The sequence below is a fragment of the Equus caballus genome, chromosome 9 (genome assembly GCF_041296265.1).
Source record: "Equus caballus isolate H_3958 breed thoroughbred chromosome 9, TB-T2T, whole genome shotgun sequence".
NCBI lineage: Eukaryota > Metazoa > Chordata > Mammalia > Perissodactyla > Equidae > Equus > Equus caballus.
The window spans coordinates 8,632,435-8,659,195 of NC_091692.1; the positions used below are offsets into that span (position 1 = coordinate 8,632,435).

The 26,761-nt window shown below is 35.7% G+C and overlaps 1 protein-coding gene and 1 long non-coding RNA gene across 3 annotated transcripts in view; both read right to left on the reverse strand.

Moving 5' to 3' along the window:
• Positions 1-865: 865 nt before the first annotated feature.
• On the reverse strand, positions 866-8,765 carry LOC138915372 (uncharacterized). Its single transcript, XR_011421227.1, has 2 exons — positions 4,440-8,765; positions 866-1,079 (listed from the first exon to the last, which is right to left on the reverse strand). It is a non-coding gene; the product is annotated as an uncharacterized lncRNA (long non-coding RNA).
• A 1,785-nt stretch (positions 8,766-10,550) lies between these two features.
• Positions 10,551-26,761, reverse strand: part of ZC2HC1A (zinc finger C2HC-type containing 1A) — a 47,855-nt gene continuing 31,644 nt past the window's right edge. Inside the window, exons 8-10 of one of the 2 annotated variants that reach the window (XM_070221408.1) lie at positions 25,452-25,568; positions 21,431-21,538; positions 10,551-12,744 (exon numbers count right to left, since the gene is read on the reverse strand). In XM_070221408.1, the coding sequence (XP_070077509.1) occupies positions 12,579-12,744; positions 21,431-21,538; positions 25,452-25,568 (391 nt within the window). In that variant the 3' untranslated portion in view covers positions 10,551-12,578. The remainder of the gene's footprint in view (positions 12,745-21,430; positions 21,539-25,451; positions 25,569-26,761) is intronic. The other variant, XM_023648430.2, reaches the window with a different exon arrangement.

The window sequence follows — 26,761 nt, forward strand, 5'->3', positions numbered from 1 at the left end:
TTTGTTCCAAGAAACCCCAATCCTTATTGATGATGCTACAAAAAAAAAAAAAAAAAAAAAAAGCAAGCAAGCAAAAGAGCGAGGATTCTGAGTTCTGAGGTCAGATAAGTTTTCTCTTGGAGATTTGCAATTCATGTAAGTATATTAAAAGCTCTAAATTCATATAGCTTTTTTTAAAAAAGGTTTAATCCTAATGTAGCATTTCCAAAACTTGACTACATCATTTTTATGTAAAAACCATTAACCTAACACACTTTGGGGAATATTGCTTTATACAAAGGGACTCAGTTAAAAGTCTTTTCAAACAGGCTTTCAAGGAATCTGCTGAAGGAAATACTTCTTTCAGGATTAAGATAGTTCTATTAAAACCAGAAAAGTTTCTTCGCTTTAGGCCATACTTCCATTGACACTCAGTTTAAGAAGGACATTTCATCAAATCTACTGTACATATTTCTCCAGAAACACACATCCTCTACTCTAAGTCAGTCTTCAGGGCACGCTGTCCATGCAGTCTTTATGTCTTTCTGTCTTTATGTTCTTACTGCTTAGAAAGTTCTCCCAAATTCTATCCAGATCCTCTTCAATTGCTATGGCTTCCATGATAACTCTAGATAATGTTAATATTTCTTCCTTTAGTTGCCCATAGTACTTAAATGCCTGTATCATGCATTATTATTTGATCAGATTCATCTTAATATTTTATCTTAAATACAATTAGTATTTAAATAATTTGTTTTCTATTTGCGTTTGTTTAAAATGTTTTCTCTCCCCTGAAAGAATATATGATTTTTTTGTGTTCCCTTCAGCTCCTAATGGGAAAAGCCAGACATATGGTAGTTAATAATAAAGATGAATTGCATTAAACTAGTCTACTAATAAAATTTATTTAAATAATCCAGAAAATACATTTCTACAAAATATAATTTACTGACAGATATGATAGGACCATAGAACACAACTAATTTAAAATAACATGACCCCACAGCTCTGTGTTCTCACAGTCTCCATGGAGCTTTCTTTCATTTCTAAACTTTGTTGTGAAACACCTTTCAGTCTTGATTGTGACCAAATAATAGAATCTGTGGAAATATTATAGGACAAGAGAAACAAAATAGGTAAACACATTGATAATTGCCACTTCCAACAGTTTTTTAATGTCTAAATATCAAAATATATGTATTCACCTAGATTCACAAATTATTTAGTATTTGAGAAATATGCAAAATGGTTAGTTTGGTTTGGGAATAACCTGGGGTTTGTTTTCACTTGTATGTTTTGCATCCTTTCTACATAAAATGGTAAGAAGTGTATTTTTCTGTATAAGATAGAAATTTTCTAAGTGGGAGAAAGGTTAGTGTTCCTTAATACTATTCTAAAAGTGAATTATATTCTATCCATATCTTACATGAAGAAAGTCAAGACAAGTGGCAACATTTACAATTTAGGGCTTGCTGCTCTTGCTGGCTGATTTCTTTCTTTTCCTTCAAGATCCACTCTAAGGGTCCCACCCTTTCTGAAGCCTTTCCACACCGTCCCAGGTGGGGTTGGCGATTCCTTCATTTGAGCCTCCACTGCTCAGCTCAATAAATAACTCAATACCCTACAAAGGCTACCATGGAGGAGATGGGCATGTTTGCCAATTTCCACCTTTGATGCGTATCACAAATTTTCTCCTGTCTGAAATCTGATTTAAATGGGAATATTTTACTTAAAAATTTACTTGGACAGAAACTCAAATTTTTCTGGAAATGGCCCCAATACTATGACAAATAAAAGGAGCTGGGTTTGCAGAGCATCCAATCAGGTGAAGTAAAAACTTTCCAGTAGAACCAGAAAGATCTGCCAGAAAAGTATAAAACAATTGTCTACCCTCTCAGTCCTTGCCTAATATTCCCAGCAGAAAGGAAATGGATTTGTCATACATACGTACACTAATCCATCTTTATGCTTGAGGTGTTACTTTCATTCAGAGTAAATTAGATACTGGGGTTGGGGACTACTATATTCACAGCCAAGTGGGTTTAAAGCAGCAGCTCTAACTTTTGAAAACAGACCACTTAATGGGCAGATGCAACACAAATACAGATAATTAATTCACTCAACAAATATTTATAAAGCATCCATCTCTAATGTGCCCATTCTGGTCCTCGGGGTACAACAAAGTCCCTGCCTTCATGGAGCATATATCCCAGGAGAGGAAACAGTCAACAAGTGAACAAAATTCTTACAGAAAAAAATTCTACGGAAAAGAAAAAAACTGAGATAGATTCACTGGTGGAGAGAGGTGGTATTTTAGAATAGATGATTAAGGAAGATCTTTTTTTTTTTTTGAGGAAGATTAGTCCTGAGCTAACATCTGCTGCCAATCCTCCTCTTTTTGCTGAGGAAGGCTGGCCCTGAGCTAACATCCATGCCCATCTTCCTCTACTTTATATGTGGGATGCCTAACACAGCATGGCCTGCCAAGCAGTGCCATGTCCGCACCCGGGATCTGAACCAGTGAACACCGGGCCGCTGAAGCAGAACGTGCAAACTTAACTACTGCGCCAATGGGCCGGCCCCAGGAAGATCCCTTTGAATAGAAGATACTTGAAAATATTTTATGGGTCTCAAAAATTTCAACATATAACACATAACACATGACTGGTAATATTTACAATTTCATTGAAGGGTTCAAGAGATTTTGCAAGAGATCAAACCAGAATACTTCAGCTATAGTACATGACACTGCCATAGAAATAAATTATGAAATTATCAAATGTTTGAAGCAGTCTGTTGCCTTTAAGTGGTGGTGGTATACAAGCTTTGCTTATCTTGTCATTTTGAAATAATTTCAGATGTACAGAAGAGTTGCAAAGATAGTACAGTGTGTTCCCATTTACCCTTTACCAAGTCCTCTCTAATGCTAACAGCTTACATAACCATGGCACATTTATCCAAACTAAGAAATTAGCATTCTTTGTTGTGGGGGGTGGCTGTGCTGTGCATTGCTGGATGTGCAGCAGCATTGCTGGTCTTTATCCACTAGATACCAGAAGCGTACTCCCTGAAGCAGTGACAAACAAAAATGTCGCCAGATATTGCCAAAATGTCCCAGGGAGACATTTGAAACCACTGTCCTAGAAGGTTTATGTTTTACAGTTAGGTCCATGACTCATTTACTTGTTAATGTAAAATGTGTATATCATGGCTCATTTTTTTACATATGGACATCCAATTGTTTCAGTACCATTTGTTGAAAAGACTATACTTTGTCAACTGAATTGTCTTTCATAAAATTCAGTTGACTATATTTGCGTGGGTCTATTTATAGATGCTCTATTCTGTTCCAATTATATGTCTATCTTTTTCTCCAATACCACATAGACTCAATTACTATAGCTTTATAATATCTAGAAATTGGGTCGAATGAGTCCTCCAATTTTTTCTTTTTCAGAATTGTTTTGGCTATTCTAGTTATTTTGCCTTTCTATATACACTTTATTTTAGAATCAGCTTGTCAAACCACAAAAAGTTTGCTGGAATTTTGATTGAGATTGCATTGAGTCTATAGATTAAATTGGGGACAAGTGACATTTTTACGGTCTATTCCTTGAATTAATGAACACAGTGTATTTCTCTATTTAGATCTCTGAGTTCTTTCATCAGTGTTTTATACTTTTCAGCATACACATTATTTTGTTAGATGTATGCATAACTATTTGTGTGCATCCATGTCCGCACACTATTGTAAATGATATTTTCAAGTTCAAATTCCTACTGGTCATTGTTGGTATACAGGAATGACTAAATTTTGTATATTGTCCTTGTATCCTATGACTTTGCTAGAACTAAACTTATCAGTTCTAGTCTTTTTGTAGGTTCCTTGAGATTTTCAACATAGACAATCATGTCATCTGCAAATAGAGGTCATGTGTTCTTTGAATGTGGAAACTTTTAAAATCTTACTTTTAAAATTCTTAATTTGCCCTCAGCATAGCCCCACCAGCCAAGATTTTGTCAAGTTTTACTTTCTGAGGTTTGTATTATGAAAATAATAGGTATGATGAATTCACCTTTCGAAACTACTCCATTACTCCATCATCAAAATCTGGATGCATGTTTCCTGGGGGTTCATCTCTCCACTGCCATTGAGAATCTTTGCACTAGGTTAATACTAATAGTTATTGATACATTTCTACATAAAACATTTTCACTTCAACTAATTTTCAAATTTGCTAGTTTGAAGACTATTACAAATATAAACAGACAGTTGTTTTCCAGGTATGTCAATCCTTCCCTGACGTGTCCACACCTCCTGTAAGGGATTCTGCAACACCTATGACTTCTGCTAAGTGGCTATGTTGTTTCCCATGAACTCACACCTCTATCCCAACTAATAGGGAGACCGTATCTGGCATCCGCCCCAAGCACAACTAATGAATAGACTGGCTGATTACCTGTGATGTATGACATGTAGCTTGAACAGATGAAGCAAGGTACTCTGTGCCAGGAATTTGAACCAATCCCAAATAAACTTGCCCAAAATGAGTCTGAAATAGGAAGTTGTAAGGTTTAAGTTGGGCAGTGACAAGCTGAAGGAATGGGAGAGCGAAAAAGATACACAGCAGTGAGTGAAGCGGACAGACAGTAGAGCATGGACAGATGGGTTAAGAGAAGCAAGGCGGGGAGGTAGCCTGGTCCTTGGAGCTCCCTCAGGACCTAATGACCTTCCAGTTTTATTCTACACGTATCGTATATTAAACCCCCCTTCTCAAAGTAAATTGGAAGGATCTCTGTCCCTTATATTTGAAGGTTCTACTCAGATTACCTTACATTGATGAATAAGAAAACAGAAGAAAAGACAAGTTTATGAATATTAGGTACTAAAATAAAGAAGTCAGAATTAATCACTAAACTTTACCTCCTTCAGTAAGACTAAGTAGTTGGGTCAGTAACAAATAGGCTTTATTCCTCCTGAGTGGGAGATTAGGGGACTCAATGGCAATCTTGTGAAATGAGGACACTGCTCCTTTTGTGAACTCAGGTGGGGTTGAAAAGTCTGTTTGTTTCAATCTAAATTGTATCGTGTAGTACTTTTCCGAATGTCAAAAGAAATTAATTTGATCAATACATAGAGACACTTTAGCGTGGAAAGGGTGACAACTATCCTTTCTGGCCTTTTATTTCTCACTAATTGAGGAGCCAAAGAACACACATACAGATCGCACGTTCACGCCAGGTCATGTCACCCCCTCCTAAGCCCATCTTACTCTCAGCAACCCAAAACCATCTGAGCGGCCTCTCAAGCGTGCAGTCTGGCTGCTGGTGCCCTGACTTGATTCTCTCATCTGCTCTTCCTTGCTCACACTATTCCAGGGGTCCTGGGCTCCCGCCTCAGTCTTTGCAGTTTTTACCTCTGCATGAAATACTTTTTCCTTTTTTCCACCTGCTCGCTTCAAATGGACTGAACCCTCTCTAACAGAAAGCACTAAACATCAGGGGACAATCCAACGGGCAATCCATGCAGTAAACAGGAAGGCTCAGCAATCGCGGCTCACCCCCTTCCAGGCCTGCGCTCAGACAGCACTTTCTCAGGGAAATCATCCCCGACCACCCTATTTAAAATCGTATCCCACTTCAACTCTCCCTCCTGTCTCCCTCGAACCATGTCGTCCCCACTTAATTTTTCTCCCCAGCACTCGTCACATTCTAATATAAAATACGGTTACTAATTTATCTTCATTTTTTCAATCTTCCTCCACTAGAATGCGTACTTCAAAAGGGCAGGGATTTTTGACAGCTTTGTCCACTGCTCCTGGAATACCGCCTGGCACATAATAGGGATTAAATATTTGATGACCATATAAGATGCACATATATCCAAAATCATGTAATACTACTAAACGATTGATATCATTTACTGAGAGTCTGTTAAGTGTCAGACATCGTGGCCAAGATTTTATATACATTACTAATAATCTTCAAGTTAGCTCTGCCAGGTAGGTATAATTGTACTCACTTAAAGCATATTTCTTAAAATTCAGTTTGTGATTATCTAACGCCTGTGACTGCGATGAGGAAAGGTGTCTTAATTCAATATAGTGAGGATTCCCTGCTGTAGAGTATGGTCGTAAGCACTTCTCCCATTACCACCACCATTATAAAAGGGAAGCTTGAGGTCATACCAAATTTTATCACTGAAGAGTTTTTGAGCACAAATAACAGATCCCAGGCTAAAGTGAAAAGGAATTTATTAAAAGCTACTGGGTAATTCACAGAATCTCTGGGAGAGCTAGATAATCAGGTTTGGTGGCTGTTCAGCCAGAAACAATGCCCAAATTATAATGACAGGCTACTCCAGTGGGGGACAGGCAGCGGAACTGCCACCATGGGGAACAGGCCCCATCCTGCAATAAGGGTGCCACGGCTTGACTCTGCCCCTGCTGCCTTCCAAGCTCAGTGTCCCTCCACCATCCTCACTAGAAAACAGATACTGCACAGCATCTGCTGCTTCTCATTGCTTGTTGCTGAATCCAGGTCTGTTCGGTAGCCCCAGGCCACAGGACTGCTCCCTAGCTGTTAGAAATGATGGAAGACTGACTCTGGTTACCACTTTCAGGAAATGGGTTCAATACACAAAACTTACCAAACATAGGAGGATTTCCAAAATATGCTGGCCACAAACATAACAAATGCCCGTTACAAATACTAACAGAATTTACGTTCAAAACAGAGCAAGATAATTTTTCACTACTAGGTATGACTTGGGCAATATTTAATTTCTAGTATTGTTCAATGTTTTCTACTTAAAATATCATAAAGTATCTAAGGCAATGAATGACAAGCTCCTCTCCTCATAGAACACCTTTCTGGTAATGGCATCAGTAAGAGTTACTGACAGAAGAGGGAGAATCATCAGTGTTTACCAAAGGGAGGCCCAGGGGAACACAGCGCCTCACCAGGAGACAGGGACAGTCTAGCACACGTGCTGCTCACTCATACGACATTGTGATATTACGTCTATAGCAAGACATATTGAAAAAGAACACTACTGTGTTAAATTTTCTAATTAATAGTTAATTGAATAGCATGTTTCCAAAGAGAATCACCCTTGAGGAATTAGTGTTTCAAATAAAATTAAAAATTCCTAATGTTTCTGGTGGGGGTTGGTTCAAATGAGTTTTCCCTATAAGGACTGTAAGTTTGGGAAGATTAGTAAAAATAAAAATATATTTTTTTTAAAACTTTCTGGTTCTTAAAGTATTCTTCCTGACTAAAATAACTAGTAGAAGAAAATAAGAAGATAAATTTAAAACCTTTTTAAAGTTTTAAAGATAAGTATAATAGGTAAATATGTGAAAATAGATCTAAATATTTCAAACATATACATATATATTTTTTCCCTCCAGCTCAACAACAGAATGGCAAAATACCTCTTAAATATTTAGACAAGGTTTAATTTTTATTTTATGCTCTATGAAGTAAAAATTCACTGTATTCCCTGGACTCTTCAAATCATAGGTGACAAACAGTTAAAAAGGATGGGGGGACCTATATGAGAATGTCCTTAGAGTGAAATTCAGGAAAAATAATCTTATTAAAATTATAACTGGAGTTGGCAGATATCACTTTCAGCAAAAAAGATATTATAACAACAAATTAGCTTAACTAGATCACAAGGGCTCTCCTCTACGTTCGTAAGCGTTAGAGACCCAGAGGAGGTAGTGATTTTAAATAAACCGTCAGCACATGCAGGTGATTTTGAAAAACATAACCCTCTATTTTTTTAAACATTATAAAAGTAATATATATTCATTTAAAAATTGACAATATAAAAAATATAAAGAAAATACAATAGCGAAAATTCTTCCAGTAGAAATAAGCACAATATACTAAAGAATATATTTCGAGCCTTTTATCTGTGTAAATCCTTACATAATTGGAATCATATTTTATACACATGCACTATTTTAGGCTAGTTTTTTGTCTTAGTAATGAAACATAACCTTGTTATGCCATTAAAAATTATTTGAAAGTGCTTTAACTTACTAAATTGCTTAATTTTTATCACTACAAATAGCACTATTAAACGTGTTCTGCATAAATAGGTCTGTACTTGAGATTACTTCCTCAAGAAGTACACTTAGAAATAAAAGTACTAGGCAATGAGTCATGAATATTTTAAAGGCTTTTAAATTAAATTTAGTCAACTTTTTCAAAAAGTGTTATCAATTTATGTCTCCGCCATCAGTGGATAAGACATTCATCTTAAAGCCCCGTGGCAGTTTTCAGTTTTATTCTAATTTAAGATTGCAGATTTGACGAATGAAAATCAGCATTTCGTTGTTGAGTTTACTCGCCACTGCTGCGCACTACTGGCAACCTCCCATTGCAAAACTTATTGCTGAAAATTCAGAATAGGCACAGAAACTGAGGTGTTGGGCAGAGAGAGAAAAACGCACAGTGAAGGTGAAGAGTTACATGAGGCAAGACTGAACAGACAGAATTATCAGAACTTTCCTCAGCACGGCTTGTCCTCAGTCCTCAGGACAGTAGAAGCCCTTCCCACTGCACAGCTCCGACGGACCCCAGCACACATCCTGGCCACCGCGACTCGCCTTTTCCCCAGGCGAAGGTAGTGCTGCTCTCGCTCATGTTCTACCAGATTCCTCGTAAGCATCAGGACAGGGGAGGAAAAAAGAAAACGGAATGGTCAGCGGTCTAACTTGCGGTGACGAGAGAGAAGCTCCGTCTTCAACACTTGCGCAGCATTTTGTTAGCACCTTTGTAAGAAAGAGAAGTTCCATTAAAACTCGCTCTTCTCCTTGCCCTAAGTTGTAATTGTCTGTTTACATATCAGCTTCTCCAACAAATTACATCAACTTTGGGGCAGGGACTTCAGCACATCTTATTTCTTTTGATTCTTAGCATTTCATGGAATAAAGACCATATAAAGCATCTTTTACATGTTTTTAGCTTTGTGCATCTTCCATTAGTTGGTCTAAGCACGTATTTAGCTCCTATTTAAACAGATGTCATTCTCATATGTTAGATAATGTTAAGTTAGGCTAGATGATTGAAAAAAAATCTTTATCTTAAAGGATATATATTATAAACTGTTGTACAACTAAGATGGAGTATTTTGTTAACAAAATATTCTGAGCTAAATACTAAATAGATCTATCAACTACTACCACACAGGTGCCCTAAATGAGCTGGACTAGGTTTTTAAGAAATCAACATATGGATTATCAAAATCAAAATCAAAACAAACAACAAAAACTGCCTCCCTTATAAATCTCTGTAATTTCATGTTACAAAAAAAAAAAAACACAAACAAAAAAATACCTATACTGCTGAGGCCTTTAACAGGAGGCTGGTAATGTTAACTATCCAAAAGCACCCCCTAGTGGCAAAAAAGCAATTCCCAGATAAGCCAAACAAAATTGTATATAAATGAGTATCCTGACAGTAATATTTAACTGAAAAGTTTCTAAATGAGACTAAAAATGAGTGTGGCTATCATTAACTTTGCTTTAATGATTCTCCACCGCTCTATTCAATAACACAGTTAGTTGGAAAAGTCAACCTTAGTATTAAAAATATATTTACCACATAAAATACATATACCTGCAATGCAAATAAAGACCCCACAGTCTGCTGACTCTGTGTAGCTGGGTGTCTATTCTATGATTTTTTCATTCCCTGAGCTTCTACTCATGGTAGAAGTGTTCATCTCTAGCCTAAGGAAAATTGAGTACAAATTAAACATGTTTAATCTGATCATATTTTCACTAGAGACAACTCCTGTTTAAAATGTTAAATATAATGGTCTAAATCATTAAGGATTCACCACAAATACTTTTTGCCATTAAACTGTATATTACCTAATTAGAAATATCCATGGTTCCTATCAACCTTGACTTCACTAACATTTTCAACTGCTAAATTTTATTGGTTATGAAGAGAATGTTTCTATGCCTTAAAATGTGATGAAACATACTTATAATAGTTTGAGGTCATAAACACTTCAATAAAATAGTAATAATTTCTTTAAAAGCTGATGGCACAAAAAAAACTACCAATGACAAGCTGCTTTCTCATTAAGAAATCTGTTTTGACTTCAAATATTTTCCTTTTATTTCAGTGCGTTCCTATCTTTCTATCTATGTCTGGCTACAAGATAAGACATCAATGAAAACCCATTAGCATTTTTTTGATTCATGTCTTTATTGAATAGGTTCAAAATGAAGATATTATTTGTAATAAAAAAACAGAGTGAACAAGAGACAACAGCAGCCATAATAATCTTACTTTTTTAAGCTAATAACTTTCAGAATAAGATACAAGCAATTTTTACATTATAATTTAAGCTTAGAATAATTTTTTAAATTCTACCACACAGGCAAATACTTGTGAAAATAAATAATAATAAATGATGCACTGAACTAGAAAAATTTCTTAAAACCGAACTATTGCACAACAAATCAATGTGAGAACACTATATGCAAGTAACATAGAAATACATTTAAATACATTGTCACAACATGTTTCATAATTCATAAGTATACTTCACCTACTTACTGTTTATAATAATCTCTGGGTTCTGGAATTGAATGATTTCTTACCAACTCATTTTCCATGTAGTACATTACAACATTCATTTGCTACTGTAAAATTCAGTGAGATACCAACATGTGCCACTTTATTTAATTTAAACACAGTTATCTATCCCTTCTTTGGATAGACAAAAAATTATGTGGTCTTAAAAGAAAACTTGAAAGAAAACAGTGCTCAGGTTTAGATAAAACAAAAGTTTACAGTTCTTCATATAATTTATAACAATTAGGACAGAAGAACATAAATTAGTGAAATGGAAATCTAATATGTACATTATTCTCCTAAATTTATTACAGTTTATTCTAATTGATGGACTCTCTTTTTGACCAATATGACTAAATAAAGACAACCAGAAAAAAAGAGTAAGAAGTCTTTCTTATTAAAAGATGAATAAGGAAAGAAACTATAAGGTAAGTAAAATGATAATTCCCGTCACCACTAAGTTTATTCCCCCTGCCTGAACAAAAAACTAATGAATAAAATTATAAAGTTTAAGCATAAATAAATTTCAAAGAAAATTATACAACACAAATTTCTACAATGATCCTTAATTGATCAGAATCATAAGCAAGAAGCTAAAAATTGCGTATAAAAGATTTGCTTGTACCTTTATAATAGGATCAAAGCTCTGTCAGGTTTGATTCAACAGAAATTACTACTGAATTACTGAATATGGCTGCACAAGCAATCAAAGACAGATAGCTACTACTGGATACTATGTTACACGGAAAGTGACAGTGATTAAAAGCTGTATTCTCACCAAAGTTAGAGTATAACTAAATTTTTGTGGATGTTTAATTACATAATAAGTCAGCCATGCATTAAAGCAACGCGTTTTCAGTGGCTTTTTATTGTGATGTGAATGGTGTTTCAACATTAAACGGTAAGAAGGAAATACAAGTAGGAAAAATTAGATATTCTCTTAACCTACTCATAACTACATCTCACTATACTTCAAGGGACTAAGATGCAAATACTTTTTACCTGCATGCCCTGCACTAATGATTAATTACCAAAGTCACTATTTATTAGGTGAGGTGGTTTGTATTAAAATAATTTCTTCTAAATTCAGATACATAGAAATAAACATGAAAGATTTTGCAAGGAATTCTGTGCATCTTTAATTACATTTTTGAACTGCAAAAAATAAAACTCCTCTTTAGATGTGAGGTTATCAAAAAAGAAAAAAAGTGAAATCTGGAGACCCAATTCAAAGTAGAAAGAATATACATTCAACCAAAACACACAGAGGTAAAAAAATCATTCGGTCATAACTAGAATAAGAAACTTTTGTATTTTCAGCCTTGTGCATCTGAAAAGAAAACTGCATAATTACATTTTCAAAGAACGCATAAAGGTCTTTAAATTATATAATAATACACCAAGTAAAAGGCAACATAAACCTTAGGGGTTTTTTTCTTTCTTTTTTTTTGATATTTATAAAATTATTTGTTGAGGAGCTCTACAAGAAAATGACCTCACATAACTAATTGTAACTAAAAATATTCTCTTCAATTCCAAAATTCCAAGCATCTCATCCTATTATGATATCTGAAAATAGACACCAATAATAACAATGTTTATTCTGATTTTTTGCTCAAAGTAATGATCATCCTAAAGCTCAAAGGGCTAAGCAGTAGAGTTTAAGAGTTTGTGGAAGTATACTTACTGTGCTTTAACAAGACAGAAAAGTAATACCTAAGTTAGTGATTCCACTTGAAACTATTTTCTGACAGATAAGTGAATATTTCCTTGAATGGCACAGTTTGGGGTATCAGGTATTTATTATATACAGTATACATACATACATACACACACACACACATTACATAGCCAAAAGATTATACTCCAAAGATTGCTAAGAAAAAGTCTTCTGAACAATTTTAGCAGAAAATAACTAGAGGAAGTGCTCTAGCTGACTAAGCAGCAATAGTCATAAATCTCTGGACTTAGCTCTTTTTCTCTCAGGATTTTGTTCACAGAACCATTCTTCGAATGCCACATTCACAGCAGAACTTCGCCCACTCTACAGGGTATTTAGTCCCACACTCATGGCAGAATTTCGGTAAGTGTCCAGATGAATTTCCTTCAATGCCTTTAATGTTTCCGCCATTAAGTGAAGATATATAGTCTCCATCTGGCCTGAGGAAATAGAGGAAAAAATCGGAAACACCAAGTTCACATCAGCAGTTTTCAACCCATTACCCTTGGGAAATGACATAATATTAAGTATAACTAAAAGCTTCCTTAATCTTTTTTTTGCTGAGTAAGATTAGCCCTGAGCTAACACCTGTTGCCAATCTTCTTCTTTTGCTTCAGGAAGATTAGCCCCGAGCTAACACGTGTGCCAGTTTTTCTCCACTTTACATGTGGGTTGCCACCACAGCATGGGCGACGAATGGTGTAGGTTGTACCCAGGATCCAAACCCGTGGACCTGGGCCGCTGAAGTGGAGTGTGCCAAATTTAACTACTATGCCACAGGGCCAGCCCCCTTAATCTCATTTTTAATATTCTTGCAGTTCAGATAAAAAAAAGAATCTCTTTTAGTAAATACTAAAATTCTGTTTTCTTTGGCGTCGTATTTGTCCGTGTTAGGAGAATTTTTCATGAGCAAACGCAGCCACACTTTCCATCAGCCCTAGTTACTAGGAATTTACTACAACGGGAACAGGATGAAAGTTTATAGTGTCCCTTCTGTAAAACCACGTATACAGAGGAAATTGGAACGCAGCACTGAGCAAAGAGATGGAGGAGTTCAGGTACCAGGTCTCCCTCCTTGGTCACAAGGATTGTAGGGCGATACTCCTAGTACTTATTTTATTACTTATTTCAATTATTAAATTATTGTGATGCAATAAATACTCAATAAGCCCTATATATGCCCTGGCTGAGTGGGCCTTATTAACAAAACCTAGCAAGGCAGGTAACACAGATGTCAGAAGAACTATCCACTATAACAAAAGTTTAGAGCAAAGTGCTTGAGATTATAAAGGTTTCATCAGAGAAGCCAGTCATTGAGGAAATTCAGATTCTACTGATGAAACATCAATTAACTGGAAGAACAGCTATTTGACTCCCGATAGAACATCTTTACATATTTGATTCCTGATAGAACATCTTTACATTCCCTCCTGACATGTGTTCTGCTGAGAACATGATACTGACTTTAAAGTCACCATAAAGGGAAATCAGTTGCTGGGAGAATTACATACATGATGCCATCGAAAATTTTTTTCTTTTTTCCCCAGAGGTAGCTATTAGAGAATTCTAGGTTCTCCCAGTTTGGATGTCTCTTTCTGGCAAGCACTTTAAGAGTGATAAAGAATTACTGGGTTTCCTAATAAAATTCACTAGGGATCTAAAAGTTATATTGATGAAAATAGCTTCTGTCAGCATTTTATGGGCTTAGACGGGCGGTAGAATTCCTAGGATCTCTGGCATCAAGAAGCACACCCACTTAGATATTGAGAGCACATTTACAGCTAGCAGCATAATCTTTTTAAATCACAAAGAATATAATGAATTAGAAGACAACCCCCATCAAGGAAGAATGCTATGGGAAAATAAGCCAGCTTTATTGTCAATGAAATGCGTAAAAATTACTTTAAAAGAAAAGATCATTTCAATGCTGCAGTATGGCAATTTAAGAAAATCAGCACTCATACCAACATTAATAAATATTCACAAAATATCAAAGCTGCAACTTAACTAGGTACTGCTGAATTTCTCTATACTGTGGTTGGCAAATTGATACTCCCACTGGTGGTAAAAGATGGTCTCAGTGTCACAGGTTTTGAACAATCTGTACTGTCAAGAGTTTTTTGTTTTTGCTAATCTGATGGGAGTAAAATGGAATCCAACTGTGAATTTAATATGCAATTTCCTGACTGCTTGTTAGGCAGAACATCTTTTCAGGCTTTTCTGTCGTTTGGGTTTGTACCATCGTGAACTGCCTATTCCCTACCCTTCTCCACGCCGCCCCCCATGAAAACCCTGCCACTTTTCTACTGCATGCGCTCATTTTAAAATTTTATTTGTAGGAATTTCCCACATATCCCGGATAATAACTTCTTAGTTTATATATATAGTATGTCTTCTTCCAATCTGTCATGCTTTGTTACTTTATGCATGGAGTCTTTTGCAGCACTAGTTTTTCACTGTGTTACGGGTCAAACACATCAATCAGTCTTTTGCTGTACATCTCGTATTTGCTAAATTACTTAAGAAATTCTTTCCTCAGATGATAATGAGACCTCCCTATTTTATCTTAAAATCTTTATAGCTTTCCTGTCAACATTTAGGTCTTTAATTTACTGGTAGCTGACTGTTTTTGTCCCCAATAGAAGTATAAATTTTTCCTCCACATACGGATAGACAATAGTCCCACCAGTCCCCACTCCCCAAATCTGTATTGCTACCTCTGAAATGCAGCAAATTTCTGGTTATTTGTGGGCCTGGGGCTTTTTCTAACCACTCCATTCTGATCCACTGTTCTATTTGTCTACCCTTGAATAAGCACCATACTGTCTTAACTACTATAGCTTCATAAATCATTCATGCGTCATTCTTTAACTTGTCTTGGTTAATTTTAGGCTTTTATTCCTCATTTACATTTTGAAAACAACTTGTCAAGATTCATGGATTTTGTTTGAAAATTGCACTGAATTTTTACATTGATTTACGGGAGAAGAGATAGCTTTACGAGATAGCTTTATGATGTTGAGCTTTCTATTATATGAAGAAGGCATATTTCTCTATTTAGGTTTTCTTTAACATCTTTAAGTTTTATTATTTTCTCCATCAAAAATAAAGTTTTTGCGTAGTTTTTAAATTGATTCCTATATACCATGAATTTGTGTTTGGATGTTGGTATTTCTAAAAACCGTACTTTCTTTTTGTTGCTGACAAATAGACTATAATAATTTTCAGTATACTGATATCAAATCCAGCAAATTTACTAAAAGACTTATTATTTATTCATTAATTTGTCTTTTTTACGTGTCCTATATATAATCATATTATGTGTAAATAACAATATTGTGTCTATTTCCATGTCTTGTAATTTTAATTTTTCTTCTTACTATACTAGCTAGGTTTTCTATTAAAATAGAAATGATTATAGCTGAAATTCTTGTGTTATTTCTGCTTTTAAAGAAAATGTTTCTTACATGTCACCATTAAATATTAAGACAGATGTAGGGTTTTAGTAAATACATTTTGTCAATTTAATGACATTCCCTTCTATTCCTAATTTTCTAAGAGCTTTTTTAAAATAAAGACTAGGTAGTGAATCTTACTGAATATCTTTTATATATACATATATAAATATGTGCATATATATATTAACATGACTAATATATTTTAATACCTTAATCTGTTGATGTAATAAATTATATTAATAAGCTTCCTATTATTAAGTCAATCATTTTCTGGGATAAGTCTAAAGTGTCATGAATTTCATGCTTGTGGATTGGATTAGCTAAAATCCTTACATATTTTTAGATGTGTTATCAAGTTTCTAAGTAAAACTGATTATCATTTTACATTCTTTTATTAGTCTGGGTATTAAAATTTTACTTTTTTTTTTTTTTTTGCTGAAAAAGATTTGCCTCAGCTAATATTCAGGCCACTCTTCCTCTATTTTTAGTATGTGAGCCACCAAAACAGCAAGGCTGCTAACAGAGCAGTGTAGGTCTGTGCCTGGGAACCAAACCCAGGCTGCCGAAGTGGAGCACACACAACTTAATCACTAGACCACTGGGGCTGGCCCTTACTAAACTTTTAAAAGCAGCTGAGGAATGTTTTTTCACCTCCCTCCCTGGAAAAGTTTGGTCGAATTTATCACATAAAACTCATGAGCCCATTTTGCGTGTGTGTGTATGTGCCTGCACGTGTGTGATGAGGAGGCAGGAGTAGTTTGTTATTTACTGATTCATTCTTTAATGATCATAAGTCTGTTTAGTTTTCTAGTTCATATGAAATAAGTCTTCAACAATCACATTTTCTAGGAAATTGTGAATTTCACCTAAGTTTCAAGTTACTGGCATAAAATTGTTCTTATAATTTTAAATTTCTGCTGTATCTGTAGTTACATCTCTCTTTTTATTCTGAATATTATTTGTACCGTCTCTTTTTGTTGATCTTGAGAGAAGTTTGCTTTATCATTTTAAATGAACCAAATTTTTCACTTTGTTTATCCTCTTCAAGTTTTACTCATTTGTTCATTTACTCCTTAAAAAAATACTTACTGAGAGCCTGGTTTACGTCAAATACTCCTCTTGATCCTGGAGACAGGGCAGTAACAAAACAGATAAAAATTCCTGCACTTAGGGAGCTTACAGTCTTGCGGAGAAGACAAGACATAGCGTAAATAACATGTACAGCGTGTCAGAGGGTAAACAATAAAGCCACAGGGACACAGAGCACAGGGTGGCATGAGGAAAGATGAAAGAAGAGTTTGGAGCATGTTGTGACAACTAAGTAAATTAAAACACAGGGCCTACAAAATTCAACCTGGTGACAGTCGTGATGAGAAACTGAGCAAACTGAAGGTGTAGTATCACAGAGTTCTGACACTCCCTCTCTTCTCCCGCCAACAAGGACGCAGAAGCCAGGATTCGGAGGGGTCTGCTCAGGATCTCAAGCAGCTGCTGAGCACCGTCTTGGAGGGCACTCCTACTTGACCACCAGTTTTTCCTTAATATCCTCTATTCTGATCTTTTTATTTCATTAGTTTCTGTGTTATCTTTATTATTTCCTACACTCAGTGTTAGCTGAGATTTATTTAAGTAATTACCAACTTCTTTGTTCACTATTCCTCCTTGCCAACTTCCTCCCGCTTTGGTTCCTTTCCTTTCTCCTAAGGTACAGCCTTTGGATGTCCCTTTAGTCATGGTCCATAGGTCATGAATTTACTCATTGTTTTTTGTCTGAAAATAACTTTATTTCATTCTCATTCTTGGAATGATAATTTAGTTCAGTGGTTCACAAAGTGAGTTCCTCAATCTGGCAGCATCAGTGTCTTCTGAGAACTTACTATAAATGCAAAATCTTATGCCCCACTTCAGCTCCACCGGATCAGAAATCCTGGGTGGGGCCAACAGGCTGTGTTATAATTAGCATTCCAGGTGATTCAGATGCACATTAAAGTCTGAGAACCAGTGGGGTAGCTGTATACATCACAAGTCAGCAGTTATTTTCCCTCAGCACCCTGACTGTGCTGACTCCACTGTCTTTGGGCTCCAATCATTGCAAGTGAGCTGTGTACTCTCTGGGTTATCCTCTCGTTGTCTAAGTCACATTATTTTCTCTCTGGCTGCTTTTCAGATCTTCTCATTGTCTGGCTTCTCAAGTTGCATTACAATGCATCTACACATTGTTTTCACTTTATTTATCCTGCTTGGGATTGTTCTTTGATTCTGAAAACTCATGTTTTTCATTAATCTTGGAATATTCTCAGTTATTAATTCTTCAAATGCTGTCTCTCACTCACTCTATTTTCTTCTTTTGACCTCTGATTCAATAAATCTTAGACCTTATTTTACCATCCATGACTTTTCATCTCTCACATCTTCCAGGTCTCTTAGGACAACATTCTGGATAATGTCTTTAAACCCATCCTCTAGTTAACTTCTCTCTTTTTCAGCTGTATCTAATCTCAATGTAAAGCATCCTTTGGGTTTTTGGTTTTTTTCTTTATATTAAGTTATGTTTGGCTCCTTTGCAAAGATGCTCTAACCTTTTTGTGATAGAATGTCGTCATTGTCAATCATTCCAATTCTCTCTTATTTCTCTGAATACTTTAAACAGCCTTATTTTATGAGCAATGTCTGATGACTTCAATATCTTAAGTAACAGGCACCTGTGTGTGTGTTTTTTATTTTTTTGCTAACACTCACTCACGACTGCTTGCTTGTTTCTCTGCACAGTTTGGAATTTCCTTGTGTGCCCTATAATTCAGAATGCATGAGAGCTCATGTTTGCCCACCTGAGAGAATCAGGAAGCCTGGGTTCAGAGTAATTCCCACCACAGACGATATGCTTTTACTTTTACAGGCTCCAAGGGAACTACTAAACCACGACTACCAAGTTATTTTTCCAGTTAAGAATTTCTTAGAATAATGTAGATACTGTACTTTCAAACCTTAAACTCATGTGAAGGTGAGCCTATAGTAATGAATCATCAGTAAGAACTCTCACATTCCTCTGAGCCTTGGCTGAGATGAACAAGTTTCCTTGGGGTCACCTATTCCTGGTTGGTGAATTTTTTTTTCTAACCCATCCTTTCACTGAGAGATAACCCTTTGAGTATTGTGAGGAAAGGGTTAAAACTCTCTCCTTTTCTGTGGACACATTTGACCTTGGGATAACTTCCTAGCTCTGTTTAATGAAAACCTAATAAAGGCGGAATGCCAGCTGTGTTTCCAGCTTCTATGTAGTCCACTGAAACTGGACGTATCTCTCAGGGCGATCTGGAAGCTGTGTCTATGGGACTGTTATAAGAGATGCTGGTTCCCTCTGTGGACACAATTTCTAATTAAACTGCTCCTGCACCCACCTATGAGACCTTCTCTCACACCTGTCGCTTGGACTAGCCTCAGGACCACTGCAAGGGCTTCCACGGAAGAGAAACAGCTGATGCTACCCTGCTCTCATTCCACAGTTCCTGCAAATAATTCCAAGGCCAAATGTAACATACTGTCATGCGAGTATCTCTACTAAGATGGCCCCTTGGTGGGCATTTCAAGAGTCCTGGCTTAGAGTAAGAGGTACGGGAGGAGGGGAAGAGAAAGGTGAGCTCCTAACACTCCACTGTGTACAAACCCAAGATATCAACTCCTCTCTCCCACAATGAAATTAAACCCAAGCCTCCAAGTAGTGAAGCTCAGTCGACATCTCAAACATAGCTGCAATGTCAGGGTTAAATTACCAATGAGACCTCTAGTTTCCTTTGTATTTTTGTCCAGTGGAAATTTCTCTTACTTTTCTGAGAGCTAAGCTATACATTCAAAAGGATATTTGTTCTATCTTATCCAGCATTTCTAGGTATTTTTGGTGGAGAGGTCGTCCAGGAAATCTAGTCTATTATACTTTAGAAAAAGAAAGCTCTGAGATTTCCTCATCTATTATGGTTATAATTATTTCTATCTGGAATGGGGGGATAGGACAGTAATGCTAACTCAAGTGAGCAAGGCTCAGGGCTTTCCATCACACAGCAACCATTTAAAAAGAAAGGAAAGAAAAGAAAAGAAGAACCCAAACTTATGTGTTAATGTGACTTTTGCCCCTGCCTGTTAACACGTCTTTCGTCTACCTCTTTGAAAAGATAAGATGATCTTTTCATTCGAGTATATGTATTTATTAAAATTTCCATTTTATAAGAGAGTGTTAATAGTATAGTCACCCTTGATTCAAAACACATGCCTCCACACATACACAATATAGTACAACCACTCTAGGACTTCAAGAAACAGAAGCTCACTTCTTTGATATTTAACATGTTTCAAAACCTCAGCTGAGACAAACAGTATTTATTAAAGAATCTAGCAAGAAAGACAGCAATTACCCTATTCCTCTATGGTTCTCATCCCTTTGATACATAAGCATCACTCTTAAAACGTTTTAAACGGCAGATGCCTAGATCCCACTCTGCAAAGTCTCTGAGGCAGACCTGTACATGTGCATGTTTAGAAAGCTCCACAGGTGCTTCTGATAGGCAACCAGGATTGAGAGCTAAAATCTTAGGTACTTGAAATCTATCCCTGGACAACATGGGAATAATGGATAGCTGTATATGTTACACACTTACAACAAGAGCAGCCAATACATCTACTTACACATAACACACACACACATCACAACTGTTTTTGGAGAATCACAGGATGTCATGGTATAGGCCTGCATTGAGGGCATCTGAAGAAAACACCGTATGAAATTTATTTCCAGATTTATGGTAGGAATGTTAAGGAAAAAGTTATCCATTGAATTATCCAGTGCCTTTTTATGAGAATTCACAGAAGAACTTTTGAGGCCTCAGGACTAGTTGTGCTTTCACAGAGAAAATGATTTCTTTTTCCTTTTTAGATATCACGAATAATGTAATTGACTGCTCCTATCCTCCCCTACACTCTGGCTGCTACAAAGTTTAGACCCCAATTTGTGGCTCAGGGCTAGCCTATATACAGGGTCTTGTGACACATGTTTCGTGGACTAACTTCACTCCTTTTTTCACTATATCTTTTCTCATTTTCCCTTTTTTTATTCTTTCATTTTTAAAAATATTGTATGTCACTGGGCATCATGGATTTATGTACCTTGTCTTAAAACTTTCTGCAAGAAGTTGGGATACATATAAAAATAAATATCTATAACTGAGATGATTTCATTATATGCTTAAAACCAGAGTGAATGTCAAAACTATAAAAATACTGTAGCAGACTAGAAAGGGAAGTCCATGGATAACCACCACCTCAGCGGGGAGTTTAAATGTATTAAAATGCTGCTCAAAATTACAACGGCAGTGGTTTAAAGGGTCTATTATTCAATTCATAGAGGTAAAAACAACCATGTTGCAGTTAAAATACAGACATAAAAACACAAATGAAACCAGTGGAACTCAACAAATTGTCCTTGAGCGTTTACAAGAATAATTATAAGTACAAGGTATAGGAAAGTATTATTTATGTGCAAACTACTTCTTTGGTGTCCAACTTAAACGCCATTAAGTCATTCTATAAATAGCCTGATACGTATGTTTGTACATGGTCCTTGGAAAAGTACACATACTCATTTTTATTTTAGTTATTAGAATATCAGAGTTAAACATACCTGGCTATGTAGCTATCGGTATATGTTCTTCTTTTGCTTGTAAGCACACCTGAGGCAGGATTTCGTGCCAAACTGGGTGGTGTGGAATTTCGAGGCTTGATGTTAGCTCTAGAAGACAGAAAAAGATGGCATAATGAAAAAGTATTGCATAGCAAGCATTTATTTCTCAAGTTGCTTAGTTGCATAATTAGAAAAATAATTAGAAACTGTAGAGAGGTAAATTCAAAAGATTAAAATTCAAATAATTATTTTAAATCTGAAAACAATAGTAGCTAATATTAAGGATAAACCAAAGCATTTTGCATTTACTAACATTATCCTAATGTTACATAAAATCAATTAAAATATGTGTATATGCTTTACACAAAATTTATAAGTTAATCATTCTGAAAGGCTTCAAGCCTTCAAATTTTTTAAAGTTTTTTTTTTTTTTGCACTTTTTTTTTAGGGTTTGCTTTTTTGGTGAGCAAGATTGGCCCAGAGCTAACAACTGCTGCCAATCTTACTCTTTTTTTTTTTTTCCCTCCCCAAAACCCCAGTACATAGTTGTATATCCTAGTTGTAGGTCATTCTAGTTCTTCTATGTGGGATGCTGCCACAGCATGGCTTGATTAGCGGTGCAGAGATCCACGCCCAGGATCCAAACTTGTGAACCCCACTGCCAAAGCAGACCACGCAAACTTAACCACTCGGCTATGGGGTCAGTCCCCAAAACGTTTAAAATCTATAGTTCTCTCAAAATAGAAATGTGTTTTATTAAATGCCTACAAGTAACTGTTAAATAATATGTTGAACATATGAGATGAGGTTAAAAAAAAGTAGCTAACCACTTTAAGAGAATAATATTAAATTTATGAAAGTCTGTTCTTGGAAATAGCAACTAAAATAAATGGGTTGATATAATTTTCTCCTTAAAGATTAAATTTCACCAACTACACAGCCTGGGCTATCTGGTATCAGTAGAGGAGGAGTTTTGTTTGATCATCACTGAATTCTCTTTCCGAAACTTCAGGAATCAAAGAAAGCTTAGAAGGCTATACGATAGTATGATGGTAAAAGTATAGGCTTTGGGATTCAGATGAATCTGGATTCGAATCCCAACTGCTACTGACCAAGTTTGTGATAGTGATGGACCTCTCTGAGGCCAAGTACCCTCATTTATAAAATGTGACCATCATTTATCTCATAGGAAGGTGTGAGATGTAAATTGCAATTTATACATTTAGCATAGTTGATGACGATGATACTACTATTATTACTACTATGGCTATTGCTACCACTCAAGTTAACATTTATATAATGGTGCTTACTACATTTGGTATAGCTACATTTCTAATTGCTTTCATATGTAAACTTATTTAATTCTCATCATATTCCTATGAAGTAGGCAGAATTAATAACTCCATTTTACAATGAGGCAACAGAGATAGTAACTTACCAAGGTGACACAGCCAGTATGTTGCTGAACCTGGGGTCAGATGTTCAGAAAGTTTTAGTTCCCTCCCCCTCTTTAGAGATTTAGTCAAATCTTTTCATTTCAGAGATAAGCAATGTTGTGATACATGAACAAGCAGAACAGTTTCAAAAGTTCCTTTAGATCAGAAGTTCTTAAACTTGGTTAAAATTCTTCCTCTTCTACTAATGTAGAGAGAGAGTCTCCTAAAATTTTACATAGCTATCTCCAAAATACAGAGAAGTAATAACAACATCTATTTTTCAAATGCCAAATACAATGCTAGGTACTATACATGCCTCACTCTGTTTCATCTTGACAAAATATCACAAGTTATTATTCCCATTTTAAAGTTGAAGAAACTTATATTCAGAGAGAATAAGTTGCAAAGCTATTACATGGCCACAGTACTTGAACTTGAGTTTAGGTGGGTCGTATTATAAATCTTATATTCAAAAATGCAATACTGTCATTCAATGAGAGGTTGCTTGGAACAGTTACTTTAAATTATTTCTAAACTTTGACAAGTAATGAATCACCTCGGTGCAGGGATGGGTTACCCTGGACCTCTTCAAATGGACACTGCAAGTCCATCTATAAGGTGTATTTTCTTCTCTTTTTTTTTTTGGAAGATTAGCCCTGAGCTAACATTCTCCACCAATCCTCCTCTGTTTTTTGCTGAGGATGATTGGCCCTGAGCTAACACCCATGTCCTTCTTTGTCTACTTTATATGTGGGATGCTGCCACAGCATGGCTTGATAAGTCGTGAGCAGGTCTGTGCTGGGGATCCAAACCAGTGAGCCCTGGGCTGCCGAAGCAGAGGGCAAGAACTTAACTGCACAACACCAGGCAGGCCCCCAGGTGTATTTTTAAGGTGTATCTACTGTACTTTTATACAGCCCCTCTAGGGACATCACAGAACTGCTACAGTGCCTTTTTAGAAATTCAGTCTCTAAAAGATCATTGCCAAAGAATGGCAATTCCTCCAGTGAGAGTCATAAGAGGAACAGGAAGGACACATTTTTTTATTTTTTGGCTCTAGAACAAAGTCTTGTTAGAAATCCTATCACCTTCACATAATATGTCCGTGAGATAAGCAGATAATACAAACACTCCCATGCATATACACACACAACTTCACCATATCAATAATTCAAAGTTGTTCAAATAACAAGAAAATAAGCTTATAAACAACAGCCACCTTTAGTAAATGTCTGTCACATATTTTCAGTAATGTCTTCTGAGAGATGGAATTTGAATGTCAAAAACTAGTCTTAAGAAATTGAAAAGAACTGTCTTGATAGTACTTAAAACATGTTGCCCCAGTCTCACACGGTGCACACATTTTTCTTCCTGGCCAAAATCTGGAAAGTGCTACTCTTATTCTGTATCTGCAATCTGCCTGCTATAGTACAAGAGTAATAAAAGAAAGTTTAATTTTGGAATTGCACTTAATCTACCTCACTGCTAATCAAAGTTTCTCTGAGATCTGCCTCAGAGCATACAGACAGCAGTAGTAGTACAAAAGAAATGGCTCAGGGCCCAAATTCTTCCTTCTAGGATTTATCCCTAACTACTTAAAATAACACATGGCTGGGCCAGCCCCGGTGGCCTAGTGGTTAAGTTTGGTGTGTTCCACTTCAGTGGCCTGGGTTCAGTTCCCTGGTGCAGACCTACAGCACTTGTCAGTGGCCATGCTGTGCAGTAGCTCACAGACAAACAGAGGAAGACTGGCAACAGATGTTAGCTCAGGGCAACTCTTCCTCAGCAAAACAACAAACAAACAAAAAGAACCCCACATGGCTGCTGCTAATATCTTCAAGACTTCTTCCACCTTTATTTTATTGGATATCTAGTTACATTTATTATTACTTTTCATACATGGTAAGAGAATGTTGCAGTAGGACTTAGTTTAAAAGTTAACTAAGTGAACTATGTTTAACAATATATTTTTCAACTTTAGTAAGTAATTTACTAGACTCTAATTTCATCATTTTAAAATGACAAGGCCAGACTTGGTATTGAGGCCCAAACTAGTAAACCTTGAAGACTTATGTGGAAGAGCTCCAAAATGACTGCCATTGCCACAATCTCTTCTCAGTTTGCTAGGCCACAAATCAATGTTTGAATGTTTTCCAAGATCTCTTTTTTTCCTGCCTTTTTATAATAATTCACCGTGTGCTTAACTAAAAGATAATCCAGCAGTATTAAATAATATATGTGGCATAATATTCCCTATACTCTTCTTTCCAAAAAGATTACTCCTAAAAAAAAACTTTCATAAAACTAACGATTATTGAAGGTCACTACTATTTCAACCCTCTAAAAATTAAAATTTAATGGAATAAAATGTCTGATCTAAAAACAGCTTTATTTCAGATGAGAAATGTTTACCAAAAATCAAAGTGTTTTAAATCCTAGAAGATTATTTAGCACTTCTTGGATTAAAAATCATTAAAATAAGATTTTTTAAGTACAGGGATGTACAAGTTTATAATATTCCATTATAGAAAGCCTTTAAGGAAATATCTGAAAAAGATTAACCAAACTGAGTTACAAATACTTACTTGGAAATGGGTAATAACTCATGTCTTTTGATGGCACTGTCTGATTTTGTATCACTGTCATACAACCTTTGCACATGTCTTCCAGTTCGAAGTGGAGGGCCTAACTTGTCCATCTTACTATTAAAATATATAAAGGTGTACCCATAAGGAGATTGCTACTGTCTGTTTCTTCATATAAATTTTTTTTAAAAAAGACATTATTCTGATTCATCAGAAATCTACCCCACAAGCTCTTAATTATCTGACTGCCAGGGCAAGGACTAACATCAAAAAGCATCCTCACACAGTTCACACAACGGCCGTTACTCGACATGAAAATTCGGACCCTGCAGGGCTCCCTGCCAGCTTTGACGAATCTCCAAACAAAGGCCACATTTATACCTAGCAGGGCAATGGAATCCATGGAGAAACTTCAGGTAACAACTGTTTCAAATAAAATTCATGAAACTAGAAGAGGACTGAACGTCATTACTTTAGTTACTAAGACAGATCTGATGCTTGTTCTCATGAGGCTCACAAATAATCTAACTTTTCCCCTTCCCTCAATTCATAGCTTTCTCTCTTTTCTTCTTTAATTTTATGATTTCCCCTGCATTTGCTACTGAACAATACATCACTGTTTACTTTAAAAGTACATTGTTTAAGGGATGCTTGTTTGCTCATTCATTATTCCACCTACTGACTATAAATCCTGAGCTACTATGTGTCAAGCACTGTGCTACATTCTGGGCATATAGGGGTAAAAAAGAGAGACTTGATGCTTGTTCTTATGAAGCTTAGTGTCTAAAAAGAATCTGTTCATTTTTCTAGATTATAAGAGTCTCCAAGAAGGAACACATTTCATCTATTTCTATGTTCTTCCAGTATCTTATACACAATAGGCATTTTGTTGTAATAGTTCATATTAATATTTTGTGGGTGGTGATGTTTTTACATTACATTATTTAAAACATTTTAAGATTTTTAAAAAATACTTTCATTAAATATATATTAAACATAATTCTAAAATGTCTGAGATTAAATATGATTTTTTTAATTTGTGAAAGATTATTGGAAAATTCAACTATTTGAAATTTTAATTAAAAAATCAGATTTTCCTTTGACTCATTTAAAAATTATCAAAACATTACTGTTACAAACAGTGGTTATCTTAACAAAAGGTATCTGTGGATTTGGAATAAGGAATAAAAGATCTTATTTTCTTTCTCAGAAAAAGGTTACTAAAATTTAAATTTAGAAAATTTTAAACTACTTTTTTCAAAACAGATTCCTCTAATACGTTAAGAACTACTCAAGCCTTATATATGATA